Here is a 20863-nt window from a genome sequence, read left to right as displayed (position 1 = left end):
TCTTTGAATACCTCCCTGTCCATAAAACTCTCAGACAAAATCACAGCCGAGGAATGGAGCTGCTCATATGACTCAAAATGTACTGCTAAAAGTCTCATTCATCAATTAAAAACTGCACTAATTCGCCTTTCTGATTCATTATTATTAACTCACAAATAATTAACAGATGTAGAAAATCTGACACATCGCACTGGAAGTTATAAACCGTTTCATGTTTTTGTATCCATGCTTCAATCAGCTCTGCTAAAGGTAACTACATTTGTGCATAACTAACGGTTCTTTAAACCCCATGGGTTCAGCATATTCCAACTTTAAGTACGTATGCAAAAGTAATATAACAATAAGGCAAGTGAAAGCTGAAAATTTAGAAAAGCGAATCAGTGGCCTTGGACTTGATGAATTTGAACGACCTGGAGAACATTCGATCACAAAAAGGCTCCTCGTCTTCCACGACCCTTGGAAGTGGGAGCGGAGGAAGGATGACGAATTTCAAGCCCAATAACGGTGAACTGAACTCGTCATGCTTCAGCAGCAGTGACCATATTCATGCAGGAAACGGACTCAAAGACAAATTATGCCAAAACAATGAGAGTGGATCTTCAAAGAAGAAATATTTAATTGTGGCGTACATAGCAGAGTTTGACAGGCAAGTCTTTTCTGAATATTTCTAGCTGGTGCATGATCTGCATTTCTAATGTGTACGAAATGCTATGTATGATATGTGAAGCATTTTGGTCTTGACTCAACAGTTGGTTGACCATAAAATGCAAAGTTGAATAACAAGTCTAGCCTTTACGAGAACTTTATTGCATTATCAACTTTCTTAACTAGATTAGATTACCTAAACTCATGCAATGCAATGTGGTAAATAGAAAGGTCAAGCCTAGACATACAATAGCAAAGAAGGTTGTCCAAACAAGATGCATACATAATAGACGTGACACAATGTGGCGTCTTATGCCGGTATACACCGTGATGAGCTGTATGATGATATATTGCTAGAAATGGAAAGTAAACCTTACCCAGTGCATGCATACGTATATATGTATGTACGTACATACATATGTAAGTATATTAAGTAACATTAATAGCATGTCAAGTAAGGATCAAAGTTATTTATTTAGATTTTCTACTCTTAGATAATGACATTAATAGAATCAACATTTTAGTTCTCAAGGGGCAAGATTTAAAGTAGACGAGTTGATAATGTAATTATTTACGTATAGGATTAGTAGTTTAGATGCATTTGTCAAATTGTTTAATGTGGTTGGTTATAGAGTCAATAGTATTGCACAAGAAGTTGAACTGCCAGTGTCTTTCATAATTATGTATGTATGTGTGCAGGGTTCATTATCCGATTCCCCTCAACCATTCTGGGCCACCAAATCTTCAAGTGATGCAGAAAAACATTTTCCAGCTTCGATCAGAAGTTGTTATTTTACGAAATGCAAAAATCTCGCTTGAGGAGGAAGTAATCAACCTGAAGCAGATTCACCAACATACTGAAAATAATGATGTGAAGAATTATGGCGAAAAAGGGCTTGCTTTGGGTCTGATGGGTGGTGCTGAGTTGTCTCACAAGATGAGATGCAGATGTCCGGAAGAAGAAGACCAAGTGTTGATTGGAGAATTGAGGCTAAGAATTGGCGTCCTGGAGGAAACGTTGGAGGAAACGAGAGCAGACCACCTGAAAATAGTCGAGAAGCTCCAGGCTGAAAATAATTTTCTTCAGCAAAAAGTAGGTCGAACACGCTCAGCTTTCATTTAATTTCTAAACATTTTATTCACAGCCAACTAAACGCCCAGCTATAAACTCTGATTAGCGTCTATTTTACATGCATATTCCACTGATTCAAAGGGGTGAAAGACCTCTTAACAAGGCCATTTTTCTATCGAACTATGCATTTCAAATCTTACCATGAATCTACTTTTGGCACAAATTACAGATGGAGAAAAATTCACTACTTGCACATATTTAATCAGTCTCCCATAATTACGAGTCCCATGCAGCAGAAAGAGCTGAAGCGCCGCGTCATCCATGATATTTATGATGGTCAAAATTACTCATGGTTTCTTTTACGGAATGGACAATGCTTACCTACATGCGTACATTGTGAATTATGTACACTAATTTCACTTATGGTTGTTAAAATTGTTGACTACAAAGGAAAGAAATCGATGCATATTATTTTATTCATACTCGATTTGCATATCATTACATATATTAAATACTTGCATTTTCATAGGAATTCAGTGCATTTTTATATACTATGTATGCCTGTATCTACTGCTGTGGCTGTCTGCGGGTGTCATTGGTGGCATTTTTTTGTGGTTGGTCACCGTCGCATTGACCAAGACTTGACCAATAGATCATGATCATTCATTGTCATTGTTTTTAGTACGAGATATGGACAGTCAGCTACTGCTTTAGTTCAGTACTAACGACTTTTGAAAGCTGTGTGAAGGGTGATGACGAGTCTGGTGGTGTGCGTTGTCTCTTTCAATGAATTATGACCAAATTGTCAGCCAGCGACAGGGAAACTAAACGCCAAACACGATCACACAGTAGTGGTCAGTGTGTGGTTTTCCCTCGGGTGTCATACATGCCTTATTTTTTATACCACCAACCATCACTTGTTTCTCATGTAATTACTTGGTCGTAAACTGAATGCCACTTTCGTTTTAATATAAAATACAGTGTAGAACAAAGTCAGGAGGAGTCTATTCAAATCGGAAGAGATTGTTCAATGATGGGAAGCAATATAGTCCATAATTAAAATTTTGATTTGAAGCAATTATAGAAAAAGTTCATGTACTTTCATCCCCAAATAATATAAATTATGCATTACGTATGTACGTAGGCGTGTGAGTGATGAGTTATAAAACTTGCCTTTAATTAAACCTAACACGAAAAATTCTTGTATTTTTCCACAGTCGTAGTCACTGAAGTCACTCAGTGAGCTCAGTACATTTATCATGTATGTATACATATATATTAAGGGGGCAGGTAGGTAGAATATCTGTTTGTAAGGAAATAGAGCATGGGCATGGTTCATTATTTTATGGACTTGGTGGCACCATCAGGGTTTAGAAATTTAATGACTATGTACTTATAATACAATGGCCAGTCGGCAATGAAAAATATTGTTGTAAATGTTTTCAGCTAAATTCATCCGGAAAGTATGAGGAGCGCTTAGAAGACGAGATTTATCTCCTAACTCATGGAAGCAGTGTCCCACCGGGTAGGAAAAGCCAACCTCAGATTGGCTGTGTTACGTGCAAACGGAAGGACGAAATGAAACGTGAGATTTGGCCTTGTATTTATTAAGCCGTACTCCATGCTAAAATGCTAAATATATTTAAAATTAGGGAAAATTAGCTTAAACCTATGGAATTCAGGAGATAATGCAGCGGCGAGTCGCAGAGGTATTAAAACAAATTTGGCCAACCTTGTGGGGAGGAGGAGGGTCGGGTCTCCAGGGATAAGCCCACTCCCGATAATGAGACGAAGCCGGAGTTTCTCTCCATCCCCCAGCAGGAAAGTTTCCTTCGATCCAACAGCCTACATTCGAGAGAAGAAGCTTAAACAAGATAGAATGGCTCAATTGAGGCAAAATGAGATACTCAAGTATCTTCTATCTTTTATATAATCGACATATGAAACTTTTTAATAATGTTTTCGTAGACTTGAGAAAATAAAATCGGAGTTACAAATTCGAGCTCGAGATTCTTCTACCAGTTCAGGCGACGGGAATGACAACAAACTAAAAAGTCGAACTCGAAGCATTTCGAGAGAAAGTAGAGGTTCGCAACGCAGCAGTCTAGTTGTTGGCGTTGGTGGAAGGGCAGTTTCCAGATCGCCACTTTCACACGGTCGTACCCGCAGCAGCAACATGATAATCAATAGAAAATTAGAAAATGCCAAGGAAATTTCCGAACGTCTCAGTCGAGAACGAAACCGTTCCTTGGGTAGACGAGGTGGACTCGTGTTTACGAAAAATCATCAGTCGCCGACATTGTCTTCTAAAAATAAGATGAATTCTCAAATTCCAATCAGGTCCCTTCATGCTCACGTGGACAACTTGGTAAGTCAAGAGTTACCTCGATTACGCAGATCAACCAGAAGAAACGAAATCGACATGGCCGAGTAATAAAGAGAATCTTATAAATAAAATAAATGAATTGTGAAGAGTTACCAGGTCCTGGCTCCTATGACATAATTATTACAGAAATTCTTCATGTTAGTCATTCAGATTGTATAGTAAACTTATTCGTCAATTTGCGTTTGTGAAATAAATACAAAATATAAAGTCTGCCGACCGATCAATAAGATTTGACTTTTTTCGACGAGATTTACAAGCTCCGGCTCATTCTCTTGTGCCATCTGTGGAGGCGAAAGGAGATAAAATTTGGGATTGGCAGACACCGCGAACTAAAAGATCGGGATCCTTTGGTTTGGGATAATAATATTCTTACAAGATTCGCGAATTTCTGCACTCATTTTGCATTTTCTTCGTTTTGTACACTTTCGGTCGGAGAAGTCGCTAGTCGGTCGGCAGGACAGAGAACGGGGTTGGAATCAAATTAAAAGGTGAGATAATAGTGCAAATTATTTACAATAAACATTTTCGATTTAAAATTATAACTTATTGTGTGTTGTATTATAAAATTATTGTTTACATAGTCTGAATAATTTTAAACCATTGACATCGCTGGCTCTGAATCTGATCTTATAACTTCATTGTTTATAAATTGACCATATTTTGCAGCTTAAAAACAACAATTGTAAGATAAAATGGCTTCAGGTGTTTTACTGAGTAGAGGAGCTGCTGTAAGTACAACCAATTTATCATGTTTTCATTTGAGTATATGTATGTGAATGACTTATAACATTGTAAATAATTGTCTAGTTTATTGGCAAAAACACTCGGAATGTGCGTTTTGCCTCCACCCGAACCGTTACCTTGAGTAAGACATGTCTATTGTCTATTTACAATTTTTGTATTTCGTGTCCCGTTTGTTATTGGTATTAAATGCATATTTGTTTAATTTTTGTTCTATAGTTCCTGGAGACGGAATTGGGCCTGAGATCTCTGCTGCTGTCCAAAAAATATTTGCCGCAGCAAGTGTACGTACATAACGATTCAGCCCAAATTACATCTTACAAAGAAAAACGAAACCCTAAGTCCTGTCCCATCTCGATTTCCTTCCGGATAGTCTTAATTGATAGATAATTTAGTGTAAGTTAAACTTGGACGTAGAACATGTGCTAAATCACGTTTTCGCGAAATATTTGTCGAGAGCTGCACCAAACGTGCAGTTTTTTGTTCAATACTTTTAACGTAGCCAACAGCCTTCGGAATGATGAAATGAAGTTTATAAATTATATAGCTGTCCGTAATTTCATGCCGATCTCCAATATGCAAAACAGTGACGCAACGCTTGCCATTTTTTGCAAATTGCAAAAATCGGAAAATTTGTTAAATTTTAATTGTCATTTTTTAAATTTCAACAAAATTTTAAATTAACTTCTTTGAAGCATTGCAAAAAGTTTTATTTAATTCAATTTTTCTTGTTGCAACAAAATGGAGAGAAAATTTTCAAAGCTTGAAATTTACAATTTTTCATGAAAAAAAGATACCACGACCACTGCTAGTCTATGTTATGTATTTTTCAAAATTGCTTGCTATATTTCTTTTTGCAAGTTGCAAAAATTTTGGACATGTGCATCGTCAGTTTCGAACATATTTAAGAAAACAACTTTTCTATATCTTGTTCAAGATTTTACGCTTTTTGGAAAACTGTAAAAATTTTGATCTGGGAGGGACCCGACAGGGTCCCTCCCCCTATGGCGTCCCCTATGAGGTCTATATACGACGTCGTATATAGACCTCATAGGGGACGGGTCCCTCCCAGATCAAAATTTTTACAGTTTTCCAAAAAGCGTAAAATCTTGAACAAGATATAGAAAAGTTGTTTTCTTAAATATGTTCGAAACTGACGATGCACATGTCCAAAATTTTTGCAACTTGCAAAAAGAAATATAGCAAGCAATTTTGAAAAATACATAACATAGACTAGCAGTGGTCGTGGTATCTTTTTTTCATGAAAAATTGTAAATTTCAAGCTTTGAAAATTTTCTCTCCATTTTGTTGCAACAAGAAAAATTGAATTAAATAAAACTTTTTGCAATGCTTCAAAGAAGTTAATTTAAAATTTTGTTGAAATTTAAAAAATGACAATTAAAATTTAACAAATTTTCCGATTTTTACAATTTGCAAAAAATGGCAAGCGTTGCGTCACTGTTTTGCATATTGGAGATCGGCATGAAATTACGGACAGCTATATAATTTATAAACTTCATTTCATCATTCCGAAGGCTGTTGGCTACGTTAAAAGTATTGAACAAAAAACTGCACGTTTGGTGCAGCTCTCGACAAATATTTCGCGAAAACGTGATTTAGCACATGTTCTACGTCCAAGTTTAACTTACACTAAATTATCTATCAATTAAGACTATCCGGAAGGAAATCGAGATGGGACAGGACTAAAGGTTCCCTTGTTAGTCTCCCTGTTTGATAGCTGATTGTTATAAATGATAGGTACCGATCAATTGGGAGCCGGTCGATGTAACACCTGTGAAAGGACCGGATGGAAAGTTTGGCATCCCCCAGGCTGCAATTGATTCCGTCAACAAACATACAGTTGGATTGAAGGGGCCATTGATGACGCCAATCGGGAAGGGACATCGCTCACTTAATTTAGCTTTAAGAAAGTACGATTATCAAGTTCGCCGTGCATTCCGATATTTTTTTTTACTTTATTCTATTCATTCGTTCATTCTCGTTCTTATACTTATTTTTCCAGAGAGTTTAATCTTTACGCAAACGTTCGCCCGTGCAAGTCACTCGAGGGTTACGAGACTCTATACAAAGACGTAGATGTTGTAACCATTCGTGAAAACACGGAAGGCGAATATTCCGGAATTGAACATGAAATCGTTCCTGGGGTTGTGCAATCAATTAAGTTGATTACTGAAGACGCCTCCATGCGGGTTGCGGAGTATGCATTTAGCTATGCAAAATCCAATGGCAGAAATAAAGTTACTGCTGTGCACAAAGCTAACATCATGTAAGGCTGACTGGCTATTATATATTGATTATGACTATTTTTAATTGGAAACATATGTAATATGACTGGTTTGTGTTATCTAGGCGTATGTCTGATGGTCTGTTTCTTCGATGTTGTCGAGAAGCCGCCAAAAAGACGCCAGAAATTAAGTTTGAGGAAAAATACCTAGATACAGTATGTTTGACAATGGTGCAAGATCCTTCGCAGTACGACGTTCTAGTTATGCCAAATCTGTATGGGGATATTTTATCCGATTTGTGTGCTGGGCTTGTTGGTGGACTTGGGCTGACGCCATCCGGAAACATCGGTCTTAACGGTGCAATTTTTGAATCGGTAAAAGATGGATGAATTAAGTACATGTATTTTCATCGTGATCAATTTATGAATGCCTATTTATTATAAACAATCTTAATCCAGGTCCATGGAACTGCTCCTGATATTGCTGGACAAGATAAGGCAAATCCAACTGCGCTATTATTATCAGCAGTTATGATGCTTAGGTAATTGACAACTATCTATGTACAAAACATGTATCGTACATCAGACTTTCCGAGTTTTTGAACGAGTTGAATAAATGAAATATATAATATTAGGTACATGGAGCTCAATCCTTACGCTGACAAGATTGAAAAGGCTTGTTTTGCTGTCATTCGCGAAGGACAGAAGCTAACTGGGGATTTGGGTGGTAAAGGAAAGTGTTCAGAATTTACGGATGAAATTTGTAAAAAAATCGAAACCGCATCATCTTAAACTAAAAATTATTTATATTACTGTAGTTTGTGCAACAACGTCAATGCAAATGATTGGTTAAATAAGAATATCTTATTGGCAGCCAATAATAGTTAATTCAGAATACTCTAATTTATGAGCATTCCGAATTATTATAAAAAATACTTATTATTTAGTTGTAACTAAAGATGACATGATATTATAATGGTGTACGATTCTTGCCTAACGATGACAAGAAACCTCAATATCTGACAATACAAAACACAGGTCCTTCATGGGATTCAAGTGTTTTGGAAATGTATTATGATCGTTGTTGTTGTTTTGTTGCTGTTACAATACTATACTATCTGATTGGAGATGGTGCAGGAGTTAAAATCATTAGTACTTGTAGTAGCTAATGGTGTTTATGGTGTCTAAAAAATGTTGAATTGTTTTATTGTTGTACGGGCGATTTGGTGATAGTCCGTCTCAAAAGATGACAAATATGAGTCTTATCAGCTTAAATTTAGGATTATAAACGCCTGTATAACAATAAGATTTTAGGGTTTCTTTCAGCCATTAAATTCTTGTCCTATTCAGTCATTAATCTCAATAATGTTGAAAATCACTGCTGCTCAGTTTTACTGGGGTTTGCAGACCTTGCCTTAGTGTGTCCTAGTCAAATTAAAAATTACGTTACATTAAGAACGGAAATTAAAGAGTAGATCTCTGTTATGAACTTTATTTGTTGTAAACAAGATATTGACATGATGTCAGATTATGCATACGGAACACATAATCCTTTTTATCCACAGTCTCTGCTGAATGCTATTTATTTGCACAAGTGGTATAGTTGAAATTTCTTACATCTACATAGAACCCCACCTTTTTCATTCATGAATCATCGTAAGGTGACGACCAAGCCAACATGTAGCGAAAACCAGACTATAATTCTAGCCCGGGCTCCCCTATCCCTGGCCCGGGCTACTTGCATTACGAGATAGGCGGTAGCCCGGGCTAGAATTATAGTCTGGCGAAAACCATGTTATTCGACAACGTTATAACGATGCTCTATCACGTTCTACTCACTGTGATGATGTCAAGCTCATTACAAAGTTGCCCATTTTTTAATCATTACTCACTGCATTGCATATCCCTTTTTTCATTCAACTCAGCGTATAAGAATCGTCCCAATAAGTACGTTTTTTGTCCTTCTCTCTAGTCGAACAATGGGGAAAGTATGGATAAAGTTGAGGGAGTGCGTTGTTTGATGTTGCAATTTCCGTAAACAAACAGTGTCGTTTCGCGTCATTGTGCAATTTGGCTTGGAAATTTTTATTTACTTATGAAATGCGGTGATGTGTTGTTGGCATTCAATAAATGGTGCATTTATGAAAGGAAAAGAACGGAGATGGTGTCGGAATATATTTATCTGTGGTTCAAGTTCATGACTAAATAATCTCTCGTACATATTACACCAATTCCGCTACACGCGTTCATAACGTATAATATTCGCTATTTATGTTTATCATTCCTTCATACATGTATATATATGGTTAGTTTTAGATATGCATTAAGTGTCTGCAGTGCATTAACGTGGTATGATTTGTTGAAATAACTTATTATTCAGCCACCAATTATGCTGAATATGAAATGCAACACATGAAGCCAGCATGGCAAGTCTATATCATCTCCGCAATCAACAATTCAACTCAAGTTCACTCGTATGACTAAAAAGCGGTCGATAAGACTGCGTCATCCTATCGACCTTGAGTGTCGCTTCTACGTAACAGCCCAGCCACGAAATGCTGCTGCTACCTCCAATACATTATTTTATTGTATCCTCAAAAGCCTTGCCACACACCCATCCATGACTTAATGCTGTAATGGAATATCCTACTTACATCCAACCAACCAACTTGTTTGCATTTAACATCACAATAATGATTGCTTAAATACACAATTCATATGCAAAAGTATGTTTAAGCAAACCCATATAACTCATAACTAGGCAGGAATTGGTGCAAAAAATTCTGGAACATGCATCCGAATGGAAGAAGCATGCAGAATGAGAGTAGCTTTCTCTCTTAAAAATCATTAACAGAGCGTGGAAGCGCTCAACTTTCTCCGCTCCCAGTGGTCTTGCAGCACTACCCTCAACGGGGTTTTTGGTACCAATTACTGTGTCTGACATGTCCCATTCATTGTTGTACCGAAGATATATCGGATGACGCAATGAGTGGATTTATCCTTCTTCATGTCTCATGATATTCTGTTTTTTAGCATTGCTGGATATAGAAGAGAGTGGCTCGGTGAGTTTCGCCCTTTATTTGAGGGTCTCTCGGAAACTGAACTCCTCTCTGAAAACAAGTTCTCTTCTTCGTATATTAGGTTTTATACGAGTGAATATATTCAACTTCATATTACTTCACGATACATCTACGTCAGTCGTGATGTTGCTGTGACGCTGACGACGACCAGTGACGACAACCTCAACGTAAGTCCCTTCATATCTCCTGTTTCTGTTTCTATCCAAATCCATCCAAACTCGTACCATCATCATTTTGTCCTATTAAGCCACGAGGATAGTCTTGTTGTCAACAAAATAACAACAATATTATCCTCAACAATGGTCTCGACAGATGAATGTGATGGCGTCATATCCACTTTTGGTAATCATATTACTTACACAAATTAGAATTGCATCTTCATGGACTCGAACACTTTTTAACGACTTTCTCCCACATGAATAAGTCGGAACAACGAAATGTTGGATAAGATTTGAATGATTATCTAACTACTACTTAAATACTACGCATATATATGCATCATATATTTAGTGATTGGAGATATGTATGTCAAATAAATACTCATATTGATGGATAGGATTGTTGAGTGCGTATTGAGTCACAGATATATTTATGTATGACGATGGTCTCAGAAAATAAGAACACTAATTTTAACTATAAATGGCCTAAATACTTATTTCCAACAATTCATCTGTACACTATACATAGTGTACAGATATGTGGTATTAGGTTTAATATTGTGCTATAAAAAACCACATGATCTAGTTGACTAAGTCAGCATATTAATTACAATTTATAAATTAGGGGTTTAAAACCATATATTGAATATGGTGCAGAAGAGAAAGCACTCAAGGCTAATTGATAAGTGAAAGCTCCGAGCAATTCTGCATCCATCGTCCACGACGTGGAATTTTACTATGAAAGTGAGCCAACAACAGTCGTGCTACATACATGCATATACATAGAAAAGGGTTTGGAACTGTGGGGACAGTTTTGGGACAGTAACATTTATACTGATCCTGAGTTGAACCACAATGGCAAAGATATGAATTTCTGTGGGGACATTGTCCCCGATGCCCCCACGGTTCCGCAGTCCCTGCAGTGCTAGAGAGCTTTGTGTACAGTAATCTAGATTAGTGGACGTTGTCATACCTCACCCTTGACTGGGTCTGACTCACTATCTCCCGAAAGTGAAAGCAAGCGAGTTGTAGAGACGTTCGCGGTGGAGCAAGAGCTGGAGAAAGTTCACGTAGTTTCCTTCCTTCCTGGTTCTACAACATTTGGTACATATGCACATACAGGAAGAGAGCCCTGGGAGAAAACTGTAGAACATCTCCTTCAAACTCACCATAGAATTAGAGGAGTTTATAGTATACTATTAACTTACACATTATTATTTACGCACAGCATCTTTCATAACTACCTCGTGTCACTGTTTATTAGTGTTTATCCAGACAAGAAATCAGTAGAAATACATATACATTGGTGTTTAGTGAGTGACGTACATTTCAATTGAAAAGATAAATAAAACAAGTAAGTAATCCAATAGCTGAAGAGTAGGTAGACAATAATTTGCTAATTTTTCTTCAGGCTTCAAATTATTTACGATATTAATTAGGTTATCTAATGTAATTTTTAACAGTCTTTGCTACTATGTATGTTGTACATACATTTTAGTACACTGCATACGTCAGACTAGACTTGAGGATAAACATTGTGTTGTAGCGTAGCCCTCTCGGGATTTTGCATTTGTCTCCTTATTATTGGCTTACGCAAAAAGATACTTTAAATTAATTCAACCGGACTCTGGTTTTGATAACGTGGGATGACGTTGACATTTGTTGATTTTGTATTCAAATGAAGTTCAGCATATAATATAGTTATCCTTACGAGCCAAGTTATAAAGTTAGGATGTATAGTCAAAAGATTGGAATCGTCAGCAAAGCAATACGATATTATTTGCATACGACGATGCACCTACTTTATAGTTGTCAGTGGCAAAAAGGTAGATAGATATTTAGTACTTGTTTGTTATATCTGTGGTACAGTTCTTATTGCTGTGCAAGTTTTTGGAGTGGTTTGGTTTGCGTTTGTGGTGGCTGAATTGCTTTCCGAGTAAAGCGTATGTATTACGTAAACGGCGATGATAATAAATTAATCGTGCCCAATTATCAGAGGTTTCCCCAGTCCAACTTCTGATTTTTTTCTAAATTTAAGTACTACGCTAAATCTTGATGTAATGACAGAACAATTAATAAGACTGGGCGACATTTGAGAACAGTCAATAGTATGTAGCTTTTCAGTCAGCAGTGTGGTGTGCGAAAACCATAAATATTTTGCTCAGGTGACGCTATTGTTTGTTGGGGTCACGAATTATTATTAGCGTGCCCGCCAGGTGAAAATCAAGAGTCATTATAACAGACAGTTTTGAATGAAAGCCGGTTTTTAACCTTGCCTGGTTACATTCATTCTGCAATAAAGTGAAATTATGTAAAGTGGCAGTGTGTGCAAATTTCCGATCTCAAAAGTTTTTTATTGTGGAACTCTCAAACAGCTCACATATTGAACGCTTTCCTTAATACCCAAATACTGGATAATTGAAAATAATACGTAAAAAGTGACAAACCTTGAATTCTTTTTAAAATGCAGGCCACTACTAAAAGTTCATCCCAAGTGTTGTTCATGCAAACCAATTCACCAAATCAGATCGATGGAAGTTGGACTCCACGAGGTGAAGCCTGATCCACAGACGATTGTTCCGGGATTGTTGGAAGTGTCCTCATCCGATAGAAACAACTCTAATTCGAAACATCACCACCACCATCTTCACAATCATCACAGTTCCTCTGCCTACAACCCCTCCAAACCTCGGAACCCTTCCTCCAACCTGCCCACCCACAAGATTTCGACGATACAGGGACTGAACTCCACTCCGGTTAGAATCACTTCCCTTAGTGGAGAACAACTACAAACCATGGCCAAATCTTCAGGGCTGAGCGTTGTGCATGTAACAGTTCCACAGGTGTCTATTCCGAATTTCGCAGTGTCGCACTCAATCCCCCACGACTATATAGTTGCTACTTCTGCCACATTAATTTTCTTTTTGATTTTTTACGTTTCTGCAAATAACCCGTGCAGTTGTATGTAGTCCTAGTTTATATTCTTTCCAGTTCTGTTGGATCCAGCCACAGTTTTTTTCGTATATCGTATCGTAAACATTTTTTATGTAAAAGCAAATCTCGTACTGTAAACTAGTTAGTATGCTGAAGCACTTTATTATTATTTTTTTACCGTCCGTCAAATTTTTACCTCGAGCCAAGACATGTCCGTTCGTCAGTGTTTCATGAAACTCTCTAAACTCAATCGATCCACTTCAAATTTGGCACACACTTAATTACTGTAGTCAGTGTGTGCCAAATTATGAAGATGCGCAAAATCGTTTCACACGGTCATAGTACTAGCATTGTCCTAGGTGAAATTTGGCACAGCGATTCCTCATAGTTTATGAACTCATAATAAGTTGAACATGAAGTCAAGTTTGACAAATTTCGACCAGAGGAACCCTAAAATTTTAATGAGCCGAGCTAAAATTGTATACAAGACAATCCGATAGCTTGATGACGTATAATTACAGATGTCCAGGCTTGTGGGGTATCAACATGAAACGACCAAAAGTTTTGTTAACTTGTAATCCCCAGCATTTATTGAGCAGATAGGTTTTCATTAAAATTCTCGATAATGTGTACAACTTTTAGCAAGAGTTTTTCGAAATGCTTGACAAATAATATATTTGACAACCACAATACGTATTTTGATATTATAGATTGTTGTCTCAATTTCTCAAGCCTATAATTGGCATTTCCGTTCGTCTTTCTATTCTGGCTGAGTTTTATTTTTAGACTACATACATTTCTAAAATTACATTCCATGAGGTAAAAGACACGTAGTATTTAGGATATTATTATTAGTGGTGAAAGTACTTTCCCTTTGATATCATGTCACATGGAATGACGTCTCTTCTAGTAAGTAGTAATAGCTCGGTTTAATGATCTGAGCTCGTCATTGTTTAACGCATGCACATCTCAGTCTTTGTTCTTTGATTTGGTCATTTTTGCGTATCTATAAAAGCTGTCTCCACCTAATTTCCATTTGCAGTATACATATTATTGGCTGTATTGTATTGTCTAACTTAATCTTTTCTATGAAACAGTCAGTCATCCAGTCTCCTTCGGTGATACAAAGTAATCATCAACAACAACGTAAGTGCGAGTTCACAAGATAAATATGTACGGTAAATACTCAAATCCAGACTAAATGTCTTTACTAAAAATTGAAACAATAGTAAGTGCAGGGGGACAACAACTTCAACTGCCCAAGAACGTTCAAGGTATGAATTTAGCACAAATTTTGTAATTCTACAAGTTCTCTCCTTTTTTTGCTTGTACTCTGTGGGAACTTAAGCTGCGCCACATATCGCATGGCTTCCAGCACGGTCAGTGAGGAAGTAAAACATCGTATTGCATAATGTAGCATACCATCAAGCCCCAGGTTGCCCTGTATTCATGGGGTATTGGGAGTCTGTGCCAAACGCGAAGTTTGACTGCTCAGTCACACGTTTTCTGCTAACAATAAACACAGCGAACCGATTTCTTATTACAACATTACAAGTCAGGTTAACATTGTTAGAGATGTCACAAAATAAAAAAGATAAGATGGGTTTGGATGAAAATGAATTGGTAAGTTTTAAGATGGGTTGAAATGGTTGTGTAGTTTTAAAGTAACGTCCCTTAAAAACTGAATTAATTATTACTAGGAAATTGTTTACTTGGGTACACAGCAACACAAATCGAGTGACACTAACAAGGCGATACCAAAGTCTCCATTGAAGTCGGTTCAACCAACGTTCAGTCGTTTGTCAAGAAAGTTTGGTAACAGAGTGGATAACAAGCCTTGCGATGTAAGTATCATAAGAAATTCTTATTGACTGCACGTTCGAAATTAGAGAATTTAACACACGTTGTATTGTTTATTTGTTGTAGGATATTATACTCTCGAAACGCGCAAAACATGACGATAACCCAGTCAAGACTGCCAAGCCTCGGGAGGCCGTTTTGGGTGGAGGGGCGGAACAAGTTGTGGAAACACCGCGTGAGAGGGAGAAGTTGGTGTGCCAAGAAGAAGATGACAATATACAGGAAGTAACTAGTTTGTTGATTAAAAATATTTATCAATGCCAATTTATGTTACTACCTACTTATTTACATGTATTTGTAGGTGCATGATGTCTCCTCAGTTGGCCATGATGCTGATGTCACAATGTGGGATATTGACGACATTATCGAGAACAAGGAGATGAACATTAATGAATGGAAGGTGGACGAGATAAAGAAAATTGTAAATCAATTCAAGGAAAAATTGAATAGTAGGCAGATTGCTACGAACAAATCAGTAACCCACAGCGTGGTTCATAACAATTTGGACAAGGTTAGGTCAATAATGTATTATTTATTCAATTTATGAAAATAGTAATTAGTTAATTTAATATATCATAACAGATTTTAGGCATAATCGGAGCGGAAGAAATTGAGAAGAGGAAAAAGTTGTCGGATTACATGGAGCGAATTCCTGAACCCACGTGTGACGAGTTCACTACTCTGATGGCACAAGCGAAGGAAAATTTAGAAAAAAGAAAGGACAAATCAAAGTCCGCGGAATGTGTGGTCGAAGGATGCGAGTCAACATACATAAACCCATCGGCCGCCAAAATACATATCATTTTAGTGCATATGAAATTACGTCGCTGGAGATGTACCAAATGCCACATGGAGTATGGGGCTTGGACGGGCCTTGTCAAGCATGTGAACAAAAATCATTTAGGTAATGCCCATGTACATACAACTGTTTATTATGTTTGTATTTTCAAACCTTTGTTCCCCAAGGCGTACTGAAAACTTGTCCCGAATGCAAATTTACTGGATCCGTAAGCGCTATTCAATATCATTCTCGACTAGGGCATTTCACCCCCTCAGGACAAAAAGTACTTTTCGCATCCGGTCAAGGAAAGATTGAGTTTCGACTGTTTGAAATCGACTTTATTACAGGTTTGTTATTAGATGTTAATATTACCTAAACCTGTTAATGAGTATGTATATTTACAATTGTAGTGAGATTTGGATACACGTGGACTGTGTGGAAGGTGAATTGGATTAACGATGACAATAACCCTGTGAACTTGTCGGTGGGCATCTCAAGATTCGTGGATCTGCAAGCAGTGCTTCGAGAATTCTGGGAACAATTCATGAAGGTTATGTCGGGTGACAGTGCTTCAGCACGCTGGGTGGAATTGTGCGGCAGCGCCCGACGTGAATTCCGGAAAGGTCACCGGATTGATTGGACAAGTGTGACCTCCCTTGGGATTCCTGCTGTTTCGAAAGTTGTTGCAACCCAAGTGAAGGGATTAGCACGCAAACATTACGACGCGATCTACATTATCGCAACGGAAGAGGCTGCCATCTTTCTCGAACAGCAGAAACTCAATATTATCGAGCAATTGGACTCCTTCATTGAAGAATTGCCCCCTCATAATCGTGACTTCGTTTTGAAAAACCGACCGATCAGTCTGCCCGAATTAAGCTCGCCATAAATTATGTTTTTTTGTTACTATTCATTGTTAGTGTTGGTCCATTAAATACACATGTCGAACTGAACATTAGATTATTATCGTGCAATGCCTGCCTCTCATCGCTTCCGATCTGATCATGCACTTTTACAGCCAAATATCAATGGCAACAAAACCATTATAAAATTCTTTTATCTTACGTCACTCAGAGAACAGGGGTCTACCAACACAAAAGTTGCAGACGAATTAATTGCCTTTTTCTCTGTTTATAGCGGACAAGAACGTGAACGTCATCTTGGTGTCATCGTCCTCCAAACCAAATTCTAGCGTAATTCAAACAACTGGTGGTGCCATTCAGACTGTTCAACTCCTCGACGCTCATCACAGCGACGAATCTTTATCCAACGACGGTGTGGACTTACCAGACAACAGGACGGCTGACAGGAGAAGAAGAGATATTTTAACGAGGAGGCCCTCCTACAGAAAAATCCTTAACGACTTGGGCGGAGCTGAGATATCAGGTAGCCTATAAATATTTTTAGTTACTCATCCATCAGAGGACCGGTGTCTACGAGGGAGGTACACACGAATTAATTTTAATTCTATTTTCCCCTGTTTGCAGCGGATAAAGGCGACTCTGCTTCCACTTCCGAGTCAAGTCAAGACGGAAGCATTGTCCTTCAGGGACAATATCCCGTGAAAGTTATAAACGCTAACGCACTGGGTCTGGGTCAAGCAACGACGGCAGACGGTTCATCCCACGCCGCTGCCCTTCAAACTATTGTAATTTTTGCATTTAACATTATTTTCTGCTGTGTACAATTATTTAATTTGTGTTTTACAAACTACTTTCTCTAGACAATGACAAATGCGGCGACGGCTGGGGGGACGATAGTTCAATATGCTCAGTCTCAAGACGGTCAACAATTTTTTGTTCCAGGTAACACCTATATGTATTTAAATATGGTGTAATATATGTATTTCTTCACGTATGTACTAATTGATTTCCTAATTTACTATAATTTATTACAATTTTAGTGGGAAGTGGAGAAATTCAAGCTTATACAATTCGCCCAGTAAGTTCTGGTAAGTTCTCATAAGTGTGAATAAGTCTACTTTCTCCAATATTACATTACATATTTTCATTATTATTCTTTTGATTATTTTATCCTTAGCATCCAGTTCTCCAGGAGTGGTGGGACTTGGACACTCTGAGCATGGGGGCGGCGGCGGTGGCGGTGGCGAGGTGACGAGGAAAAGGGAGATCCGATTATTAAAAAATAGAGAAGCTGCCAGAGAATGTCGAAGAAAAAAGAAAGAATATATTAAATGCCTTGAGAATCGTGTCGCTGTATTAGAAAACCAAAACAAAGCGTTAATCGACGAATTAAAATCGTTGAAAGAATTATATTGCCAACAAAAAAATGATTAACCTTCCTTGCGGGGTTGATTACTATTTAGAATAATAATTTAGTTATTATATAATACTGTTATCTTATTTACTCGATGCACATAACTTTGTAGACACTTTTTGTGATGTCTATGAAGAGCGTAGAATCAGAGTTTATATGTAGATATATACCACGGTGATATCAATTTTTGTAAGTCTTCGTAGTTCCCCATTTTTTGCTTTATCATGTTACGTTTACTGTGAACTGATCAACGTATATTCAACAAAACAAAACATACATTATTACAAAGTAATTGAATTAAGGTTAGGTAAAGGCTAATGTATTATAATTACCTATATAGACTAGTAAATAGGTCCTCCAAATGATTGAAAACAGATCGAGTGAACTAACCATTATCAATTGGTGAATTTGATTATGTATGTCTAACGATGTCGTTCCTCATCAGGCGTGTGAGAGACGAGATCGGACTCTAAAGTTGTTTGACATCTTGCTTTAATTGTCGTTAACTGGCAATACACTAATCATATAGTCATACACGATTCTAAATGTAATATAAATACTAAATAAGCCATTATCTTCTTGTACTGAGCATGTATTTTGAAAAACCGTTCAGTCACAGCTACAAATTATATAAAGCGTGCTATGATAATGTTTCCTAATTTTTCAAAGGTACTTAAATAGTTATGCAGTGACAATTAATGATTATCAATGTACTTTTACTATACTTATTCGAATATATATGTGTCATCCTTCAACTGTACCAACCATGCATAACCTGTTTTTGTTAAGTCGGAATCTGGCTATTTCTAACCAGGAAATCAAAATGTTATGGAATAATAAAACTGTTTTTCAAATGTCATAATGATATTATTTATTTATTTATAATTATTGCATCCAGAGAATAATAATGTTGACAGTAAGTCACCAACAATAACTTGATGTAATATCATGGAATCCTGGAGAGCATCTGAGACGGTTGCAACAAAGCTAAAAACCAACTTTCACCACTGATGGAATTTATATTTTGTTTCATATATTATTGCCAGCCAGCGTATTGTAGTATCTTATCGTGTGCGTTGTGTTCGTACGGTTAAAAAAATTATAATTCAGCATTGGCTAATTAATCTAATCGTTAATTTTTTTAGAGCCAATGATAAATATGTATACGTATTAGACAAATAAGTAGTATATAGATACTTTACAATATAAAGTTTGCATATTGAGGATTCCGTAAACAAGTAAATTACAAATTAGAAAAATTACAACTAATAAATCTACTGACTTGATTACATTTGCATTCCGCTGTTGGAAGCTTTTTCTTTGTATTGTTGGACCCACTGTGTAATTTTTTCGGAGTTGGATTCCATATCTGAGGACGTGTTGGAAGGGAGTTCAAAAACAATTTCTGGTGCGTATGATTCTGGAAAATGAGAATAAATTATATACAAATAATACCACAAATGTATAAAATATTATGCCTAATAGATTGCTGGAAGCTCGATACCTTTCGCTTCATCTAGAATTGTTTGAAAGATTTCACACTGTACATTATCCTCTAGTTTCTTTCCGGAATAACCTCTGTAATTAGTAAATAATTTTATTGATTTTAATATTTGGAAAATTGAAAATCCAATTAATATCCACAAAAAAATGTATATATACGTACCGATTAACCAGTCGATCATACAGGGCAGTATTATCAGTCCTCAAAATGAACACAATGTCGAACCATCGCTGGGGAAAGAAGTCACAGCCATGGTAGTCGACGATTTTTCCACCTTCTTCCATTTGGTCCTCGATTTCATCCAGCAACTAGTTTCAGCACCAGTTTAAGACGCCTCAAATTGTAATACTAATCTCAATCGCAATAATTTATCGAGTAACTAACTCACCCGTTCTTCATTAAGAATGTGGGAACCGTAGGATGAGTCATAACCTTCCAGGCATTTGTTTTCCTTGGCGATTTGACTAACATCCAACCATTCCAGTCCAGTTTCTTCCGATACCACTTGCGACAAAGTGGACTTGCCCACGCCGGGGGTCCCTAAATACAATTTAGAATTGCATTTCTTAAGATATAAATATAATATGCTATTATTTTCTTCAATGAAACACGGAAGACTATTTTCTCACGAGTCACGACATACCTGCAATCAAAATGTTGGGCAGAGTTCGCATATTGTCAATTAACCTCTAGCACACGACGTGGAAATTAATTAGGCCAGTTCGCCTCACCGATTTAGAATCCTAAATACTAAATATGCATTAAAATGAGAAAATAAATGCAATGTAAATAACAAATAACTCGACACAATTTATCACACTTACGGGTGTTATATTTCTAGAAAATGAATAACCAGCTTGCAGCCACAGGAATAATAATAACTGCGACGTTGCTATACAATGGTTTGTCAATATAAGAAAGTGGTCAAGTGAGAGAGTGGAAAAAAGCATGCTGCTGAGAATGCTTTTTAAACGCGCTTCCCAGCTGCAATTTACCCCTTTCTTTCGTCATCTTCTAAACAGCATTACCGTTCTCAGCAACGTTCGTTTTTAACGTTCTGCCAACAACTTTCTCCAACTGTGTATTGGAAAGAATTGGATAAAAATCATGTCCATGAAGAAATAAAATGATTTGTCCTATTGATTTCATATACATTTCACCAGATTTCATCATCATGATG

At 37.1% G+C, this 20863-nt stretch overlaps 4 protein-coding genes and 1 long non-coding RNA gene across 14 annotated transcripts in view; 3 read left to right on the top strand and 2 right to left on the bottom strand.

The window, feature by feature from the left end:
* LOC110846010 overlaps nt 1-11435 on the bottom strand; it is a 29391-nt gene extending 17956 nt beyond the window's left edge. For both annotated transcript variants that reach the window (XR_004834455.1, XR_002547554.2), the window contains exon 1: nt 11301-11435. This is a non-coding gene — a long non-coding RNA (uncharacterized LOC110846010). The remainder of the gene's footprint in view (nt 1-11300) is intronic.
* On the top strand, nt 1169-4317 carry LOC118435052. Its single transcript, XM_035850153.1, has 4 exons — nt 1169-1738; nt 3164-3302; nt 3370-3610; nt 3686-4317. The coding sequence occupies exons 1-4, from the start codon at nt 1331-1333 to the stop codon at nt 4149-4151; spliced, it is 1254 nt and encodes a 417-aa protein (XP_035706046.1). The 5' UTR covers nt 1169-1330; the 3' UTR covers nt 4152-4317.
* Nucleotides 4438-8583, top strand: LOC110846007 (probable isocitrate dehydrogenase [NAD] subunit alpha, mitochondrial). The gene is made up of 9 exons (XM_022092597.2): nt 4438-4591; nt 4770-4831; nt 4911-4968; nt 5064-5128; nt 6603-6775; nt 6868-7131; nt 7215-7464; nt 7549-7631; nt 7725-8583. The coding sequence occupies exons 2-9, from the start codon at nt 4796-4798 to the stop codon at nt 7879-7881; spliced, it is 1086 nt and encodes a 361-aa protein (XP_021948289.1). The 5' UTR covers nt 4438-4591; nt 4770-4795; the 3' UTR covers nt 7882-8583.
* Nucleotides 10133-19038, top strand: LOC110846005 (cyclic AMP-dependent transcription factor ATF-1). 8 transcript variants are annotated; one of them, XM_035850145.1, is made up of 12 exons: nt 10133-10151; nt 10231-10336; nt 12798-13170; nt 14359-14407; nt 14491-14535; nt 14679-14884; nt 14962-15105; nt 15188-15346; nt 15423-15632; nt 15704-16025; nt 16088-16249; nt 16313-16860. In XM_035850145.1, exons 3-12 carry the CDS (start codon nt 12859-12861, stop codon nt 16789-16791), a joined length of 2088 nt encoding a protein of 695 aa, XP_035706038.1. In that variant the 5' UTR covers nt 10133-10151; nt 10231-10336; nt 12798-12858; the 3' UTR covers nt 16792-16860. The 8 variants fall into 8 exon arrangements, with proteins under 8 accessions (XP_035706038.1, XP_035706041.1, XP_035706037.1 ...); XM_035850148.1 differs by lacking the exon at nt 10133-10151 and having other exon boundaries at nt 10207-10336; nt 14986-15105; XM_035850144.1 differs by lacking the exon at nt 10133-10151 and having other exon boundaries at nt 10207-10336.
* Nucleotides 19036-20667, bottom strand: LOC110846009 (adenylate kinase isoenzyme 6). 2 transcript variants are annotated; one of them, XM_022092600.2, is made up of 6 exons: nt 20508-20667; nt 20327-20433; nt 20072-20223; nt 19846-19991; nt 19684-19757; nt 19036-19599 (listed from the first exon to the last, which is right to left on the bottom strand). In XM_022092600.2, the coding sequence occupies exons 2-6, from the start codon at nt 20355-20357 to the stop codon at nt 19466-19468; spliced, it is 537 nt and encodes a 178-aa protein (XP_021948292.1). In that variant the 5' UTR covers nt 20358-20433; nt 20508-20667; the 3' UTR covers nt 19036-19465. The 2 variants fall into 2 exon arrangements, with proteins under 2 accessions (XP_021948292.1, XP_021948293.1); XM_022092601.2 differs by having other exon boundaries at nt 20327-20426.
* Nucleotides 20668-20863: the final 196 nt, after the last annotated feature.

Source organism: Folsomia candida, unplaced genomic scaffold (assembly GCF_002217175.1).
Source record: "Folsomia candida strain VU population unplaced genomic scaffold, ASM221717v1 Fcan01_Sc003, whole genome shotgun sequence".
In the NCBI taxonomy this organism is placed as follows: Eukaryota; Metazoa; Arthropoda; class Collembola; order Entomobryomorpha; family Isotomidae; genus Folsomia; species Folsomia candida.
The sequence above is the reverse complement of the archived record's forward strand: the minus strand, read 5'-3'. Positions and strand labels throughout refer to the sequence as shown.